The sequence below is a fragment of the Nanorana parkeri genome, unplaced genomic scaffold, assembly GCF_000935625.1.
Source record: "Nanorana parkeri isolate BGI_ZX_2015 unplaced genomic scaffold, ASM93562v1 scaffold351, whole genome shotgun sequence".
NCBI lineage: Eukaryota > Metazoa > Chordata > Amphibia > Anura > Dicroglossidae > Nanorana > Nanorana parkeri.
Window position 1 is genome coordinate 1,198,512 of NW_017306619.1, and position 7,426 is coordinate 1,205,937.

Consider the following 7,426-nt stretch of genomic DNA (forward strand, 5'->3'; position numbering starts at 1 on the left):
GAAATGAGCTATTGAAGTGCAGATCGCACATCAATAGCTTATAGCTGGGCTGCAGGAGCCCAGAACTGACAGCCCAGGGACCGGAAGTGATTCAATCTGCATCGCTCCCGGTCCCATAGAACGGGGAGGGGATCAATGAGCGGAAGTTCGTCGACCTCCTCCTCCCCAGCTCCCCAAGGACGCCTGTCCCGGGCCCGTAGGAGGGGCAACGGAGCCCGGGAAGCCCCGATGCTGGCGACGTACACTGTGCGTCGTCAGTCCTGAAGGGGTTAAAGGAGAACTATGAGGTGAGTGATTTCCCCTCATCCTCATAATCTGAGCCGACCTGTGAGAATGGGACTGTCACAGGTCGGCTCAGTAGATCGGGAGGTGAGCGAACACATACCGGCGTTCGCACTCTTCTTGATCCTGTCCCTGCAGAGAGCGGTGACTGTTACTCACGGCTCCCTGCAGGGATTCCCCCCCCCCTCCCCTACATGGCAAGGTGATAGAACGATGGAAATTTCCATTCCAATTTTGGTAAAAATTGCAAAATCAAGTCATAAAATGGTGGTTTCCATGGACCACAAGCAGTAGGATGGAGAATGTTTTGGTATAATTTGGTCACCTTTGACCTTTTGATTCATATACGGTATTAAAGCTGTGAATTTATTGCCCCGTTTTAACTTGACAATTGACCGAATTCTGGTGGTCGATCGAAAATGATGGAGGGTAGATTGCTTTAGTTCAGGATCAGATTCATAAAAAGCGGTCGAAATTGGCTGAAACCTGCCCAGTGTATGGTCAGCTGTAGTTCTTGTCTTCTAAGCCCAAGTACGAAGCAACACGAACTGAGAACCGGGAGACTTCCCGAATCTTCCATCAACCTTGAGGGGAAAAAAAACAATATTCATCCAATTTTAACAATTTGCACTCAGTTTGTGATCATAAAAAATGACCAAAATATTGGAGTCCACCTACCACCAATGGTGTCCGTAGATTCACAATTTTGACTGGGACTCTGAGGAGCGTTGGTGGTAAGTTGCAGTAAGCTATTTTCCATTGCGACGGAAGTCACAATTACAATTGTACGATGGTTGAAAGTGATTGAAATTGTCTAAAAATTGCCAGGCCGTCATTACGTTGGCCACGCACGGAGATTTCAACCACTTCCACCACGAATTGCCTGGCCGGCAGTAAGTTGGCCGTACACAGAGGAAGTCCACCAGGAATTGTGGGTAATTCCCATAAACTACGCAATCTGCCACCTTGGAGCTTCATCATCCACCCGAATTTGGTCGATTGTGAAGTCCAAATTGGGCCAAAAATTGACAACTTGGATACGGTTTAATAAAAGATCGAATTGAACAGAGGAGCAGAAAACGACTACTGCAGACTGGAGCAGCCGTGTGTGACAACCAGTGGCGTCACAAGGGTGACACCATTGGTGGGGTGACACCAAAATGACTGACAGTCATTTTGGTGTCACACTCTCTGAAAAGTCGGGCACTCGGTCACGGACCGAGAGCCCGACAGTGTCAGGAGAGAGGAGGGGACCCGGCGGCATACGTCATCCCGCCGGGTGAACGTCCCCTCCTCTCTATGCCGGGATCCATCATCAAGATGGCCGCCGACAAGTATCAAAAAGGTGATGTCACGCCAGGGTGTCACCCGGTATCTGCTCCGGGTGACACCCCGACCTCGGGACGCCCCTGGTGGCAACCAATCAGCTTCCAGTGTTCAGTTTCAAAGCCTAACTGAGCAGGCTGAAGGGAGAATCTGATTGTTTACTCGGCACAGACTGCTCCAGTTCTAGTAAATTCCGCCCAATGGACTTGACCAGCGGTTTCCAGGTGTGCAGATGCGGGAGATCCACCCCCCCCGTCTGTAGCAACCAATCAGAAGTGGTCTCTCCTCTGATAGGACTATAGTGAACTGTATTCTGTTTAGCTGAATTGGTATATTGTGATGTGAACCTGTAAGCATTGCGTCGTGGAATGTACAGGTAGGTAGGCAGGTTACATAGTCGCCATTGTTTTAGGATGCCAGGGACACAGGGCCGTCTTTATTATTGATTGGACCCGCCCCTACCCACCATGCCCCACCCCCACCGTGCAATTTCCAGAGGAGACATCAGAGGGAGACGTGAGCCCGCGTGAGACATCTCGCGCTCATGCTACGTGGCGTGCGGCGGGGGCGGAGCCACACTATGCGATGCCGATTGCATAGTAAACAGAACGGCGCCGCGTGTATCTTTTATGGGCTCCAGGGGCAGCTGCTTTGGGCCCCGTAACATTGACTGGACCCGGGGCAACTGCCCCCTTTGCCCCGCCTTAAGGTGCCCACACACCTTACGATAATCGCGGGAGATCCCGCGATCGTACGATTATCTTAAGGTGTGTGTGGAAGCCGTGCGACCTCTACTACTGTAAGGTCGCACGACTTTTATCTTAGGAACATGTTTGAAAACCCGCCGACCATCGTACGATGTTCGGCGGGTGTGTGGCATGTTCGCAAGATAGCCGCACGGGCCGGTGTGCGCAAGCTCACACTGCCCGTTCGGCATTGCGGTCCTCATTCACTCTGGCCCCTGCCTATGTGAACGAGCAGAGGGCTTCGCCTAAATATGGGTGTAACATGAAACTATAGGGTGACAACGCTCTGTCTTTGTCTCCCAATTCTGCTCCTGCGTTGTCACCCTGTCACATGGACTTCCCATGGAGACTACAAGTGACCATTTTGCCTCTTATTAGCAGGAATGGTCCGCTGTTGTCACCACCAGGAAACCCGTCCTATAATTAGAAAGAGTGAGTTATATATATATATATGATAATATTGGGTAATAATCATCATAGAACACAGAAGGAAGCTCTGTCCGTGCCGCCCAATCAGCTGCAGCAAACCAAAGGGGCGGGATTTCAGTGACATCATTGACCTTTTATGGCGATGTGGCCATATAAGTTAAATGACATCAGAACAAGCACCCCCCCCCATTGCTTACATGCAGGGTGGGGAAGGCCCGCAGCTGATTGGGTGGGTGGCCCCATGACACGCCCTTGTTGGGAGGAGCTCCCATTCTGAACCTGAGCTCATCCATTGTGCACCGGTGAGGATACAAATATGGGGCAATCATTGATGACCTAATGAAGCCCCCTCCTCCATGCTCGTTCCAGGGCCATGGTTCGCTCAGCAGTGAAGTGAGGGTGAAGATGACAGGTTTGCAGCAAACCTACAGAGTGTTAGGACTACAAAACACCCCCCTCCCTCCTCAGCTTGATGACATAAGTGGCAGTTGCTCTGTAGTTTACAGAGAGAGCTGGAAACATTGTAGCTGAAAACACATCAGAGAGCCCTTTATTGTCACCTGGTGATCCTGCCAGTAACACACTTCCTGTCTTAGGGTGACAACACCCACTCACTTTACTATATCAGGACAATAGAAGAAGCAGGACAGGACTACAAACACCTCCCCCCTCCTCCTGTTCTCCATAACATAGAGGGGGGGATTCCGTCACATTCACGTGCGTTCGTGTGCCGCGTGTCCTCGTTGAGTTCAAAACGCAGCAAAGAAGCTCACGCAGCAGATTTTGCAGCGCGCGCCGGGTTTGTGCGTCTTACCGGCCGTTAGAAATCGATGGCAACGCAGGCGCGTTCTGCATTTCTGTGACAATGCGGCAAGGTATGAATGCGGGCACAGGAAAAAAAAGAAGCTTCCCCTTTAAGGGGCCCATTGGGGACGGCAGGAGGTCAGCAGATGTCAAAATACAGGGCAAATTCCTCTCGGCATCTGAGGGGTTAATCGTCTCCTCGCCATGGGAACGAGCGCGACGCCAACGAGCGCATGGAGGGCGCAATTTTCTTCTTTATCTGATTTGGTCAAAGATCTGACACCCACCACCTGACCCTTCTGCAGCCCCATCCATGACCGGAACCTGCCTTTACCACGTTACAGGAGACCGCCAGAGACTACTTCCATTACAGGAGACCGCCAGAGACTGCTTCCATTACAGGAGACCGCCAGAGACTGCTTCCATTACAGGAGACCGCCAGAGACTGCTTCTAATATAGGGGACGGCTTTCATTACAGGAGACTGTTGGGAACTTCTGTGTATTACAGGAGATTGCTAAAGACTGTTTCCATTGCTGGAGACTGCTAGAGACTACTTCAGTCACAGGAGACCACCAGACACCTCATTTATCATAGGAGACCACTAGAGACTTCTTCTATCAGAGAAGACTGCCAGAGACGTCCTCTATTACAGGGGACTGCTAAAAGCTTCTCCAGTTACAGGAGACTGACAGTCACGTCACACACAAGAGACTGCTTCCAAGTTTTATGATTAGAGATCTCTGAGAAGTTCCATGAGACTGCTGCCATGTTACAGGAGAATGTTAGAGACTGCTTCTCTGTGCAAGGCAGGCAGATCATGGCTGGTGGGAGGGGCATCCACTAGGGGGCGCTCTTCCAAGTTTTATGATTAGAGATCTCTGAGAAGTTCCATGAGACTGCTGCCATGTTACAGGAGAATGTCAGAGACTGCTTCTCTGTGCAAGGCAGGCAGATCATGGCTGGTGGGAGGGGCATCCACTAGGGGGCGCTCTTCCAAGTTTTATGATTAGAGATCTCTGAGAAGTTCCATGAGACTGCTGCCATGTTACAGGAGAATGTCAGAGACTGCTTCTCTGTGCAAGGCAGGCAGATCATGGCTGGTGGGAGGGGCATCCACTAGGGGGCGCTCTTCCAAGTTTTATGATTAGAGATCTCTGAGAAGTTCCATGAGACTGCTGCCATGTTACAGGAGAATGTCAGAGACTGCTTCTCTGTGCAAGGCAGGCAGATCATGGCTGGTGGGAGGGGCATCCACTAGGGGGCGCTCTTCCAAGTTTTATGATTAGAGATCTCTGAGAAGTTCCATGAGACTGCTGCCATGTTACAGGAGAATGTCAGAGACTGCTTCTCTGTGCAAGGCAGGCAGATCATGGCTGGTGGGAGGGGCATCCACTAGGGGGCGCTCTTCCAAGTTTTATGATTAGAGATCTCTGAGAAGTTCCATGAGACTGCTGCCATGTTACAGGAGAATGTCAGAGACTGCTTCTCTGTGCAAGGCAGGCAGATCATGGCTGGTGGGAGGGGCATCCACTAGGGGGCGCTCTTCCAAGTTTTATGATTAGAGATCTCTGAGAAGTTCCATGAGACTGCTGCCATGTTACAGGAGAATGTCAGAGACTGCTTCTCTGTGCAAGGCAGGCAGATCATGGCTGGTGGGAGGGGCATCCACTAGGGGGCGCTCTTCCAAGTTTTATGATTAGAGATCTCTGAGAAGTTCCATGAGACTGCTGCCATGTTACAGGAGAATGTCAGAGACTGCTTCTCTGTGCAAGGCAGGCAGATCATGGCTGGTGGGAGGGGCATCCACTAGGGGGCGCTCTTCCAAGTTTTATGATTAGAGATCTCTGAGAAGTTCCATGAGACTGCTGCCATGTTACAGGAGAATGTCAGAGACTGCTTCTCTGTGCAAGGCAGGCAGATCATGGCTGGTGGGAGGGGCATCCACTAGGGGGCGCTCTTCCAAGTTTTATGATTAGAGATCTCTGAGAAGTTCCATGAGACTGCTGCCATGTTACAGGAGAATGTCAGAGACTGCTTCTCTGTGCAAGGCAGGCAGATCATGGCTGGTGGGAGGGGCATCCACTAGGGGGCGCTCTTCCAAGTTTTATGATTAGAGATCTCTGAGAAGTTCCATGAGACTGCTGCCATGTTACAGGAGAATGTCAGAGACTGCTTCTCTGTGCAAGGCAGGCAGATCATGGCTGGTGGGAGGGGCATCCACTAGGGGGCGCTCTTCCAAGTTTTATGATTAGAGATCTCTGAGAAGTTCCATGAGACTGCTGCCATGTTACAGGAGAATGTCAGAGACTGCTTCTCTGTGCAAGGCAGGCAGATCATGGCTGGTGGGAGGGGCATCCACTAGGGGGCGCTCTTCCAAGTTTTATGATTAGAGATCTCTGAGAAGTTCCATGAGACTGCTGCCATGTTACAGGAGAATGTCAGAGACTGCTTCTCTGTGCAAGGCAGGCAGATCATGGCTGGTGGGAGGGGCATCCACTAGGGGGCGCTCTTCCAAGTTTTATGATTAGAGATCTCTGAGAAGTTCCATGAGACTGCTGCCATGTTACAGGAGAATGTCAGAGACTGCTTCTCTGTGCAAGGCAGGCAGATCATGGCTGGTGGGAGGGGCATCCACTAGGGGGCGCTCTTCCAAGTTTTATGATTAGAGATCTCTGAGAAGTTCCATGAGACTGCTGCCATGTTACAGGAGAATGTCAGAGACTGCTTCTCTGTGCAAGGCAGGCAGATCATGGCTGGTGGGAGGGGCATCCACTAGGGGGCGCTCTTCCAAGTTTTATGATTAGAGATCTCTGAGAAGTTCCATGAGACTGCTGCCATGTTACAGGAGAATGTCAGAGACTGCTTCTCTGTGCAAGGCAGGCAGATCATGGCTGGTGGGAGGGGCATCCACTAGGGGGCGCTCTTCCAAGTTTTATGATTAGAGATCTCTGAGAAGTTCCATGAGACTGCTGCCATGTTACAGGAGAATGTCAGAGACTGCTTCTCTGTGCAAGGCAGGCAGATCATGGCTGGTGGGAGGGGCATCCACTAGGGGGCGCTCTTCCAAGTTTTATGATTAGAGATCTCTGAGAAGTTCCATGAGACTGCTGCCATGTTACAGGAGAATGTCAGAGACTGCTTCTCTGTGCAAGGCAGGCAGATCATGGCTGGTGGGAGGGGCATCCACTAGGGGGCGCTCCTTCACGCCTCTACATGACGCATCCACTAGAGGGCGCTCCTTCCCACCTCTACATGACGCATGCATTAGAGGGCGCTCCTTCACACTTCTACATGACGCATCCACTAGAGGGCGCTCCTTCACACTTCTACATGACGCATCCACTAGGGGGCGCTCCTGTTTAGCGACTGTTTGAGGTGTTACAGCACTGGGGATGATGTATATGAACACCCAACAAATAAGGGTGTGGCTCAGATTCTAACTCCGCCTCTCTGCTCCGACAGTTCGACCACCTGGACTCGGATTGGCTGGGAATGCCGCCCGTTCCCTCCGCTCGCTGCCTCTTCGGCCTCGGGGACTCGGAGAATACCATCTACCTGATTGGCGGGAAGGAGCTGAAGGAAGGAGAGCAGACCCTGGACACCGTCCTGTGCTACGATCGCCCGTGAGTACCCACGCAGGAGACCCGCCTCCTTCCGAAAGTTCCACCTGTCTGTGGGGGGCATTAAAGTGTAAGCTCCTCTGTACAGAGACTGATGTGACTGTGGGGGGGGGGGACATTAGGGTGTAAGCTCCTCTGTACAGAGACTGATGTGACTGTGGGGTAGGGGACATTAGAGTGTAAGCTCCTCTGTACAGAGACTGATGTGACTGTGGGG

The 7,426-nt window shown here is 51.7% G+C and overlaps 1 protein-coding gene across 1 annotated transcript in view; it reads left to right on the forward strand.

Annotated features, from left to right (window-relative positions):
• The window catches only part of KLHL40 (kelch like family member 40), a 13,872-nt gene that overhangs the window by 2,258 nt on the left and 4,188 nt on the right, over positions 1-7,426 (forward strand). Inside the window, exon 2 of the mRNA XM_018558646.1 lies at positions 7,052-7,212. Within this exon, the coding sequence (XP_018414148.1) occupies positions 7,052-7,212 (161 nt within the window). The remainder of the gene's footprint in view (positions 1-7,051; positions 7,213-7,426) is intronic.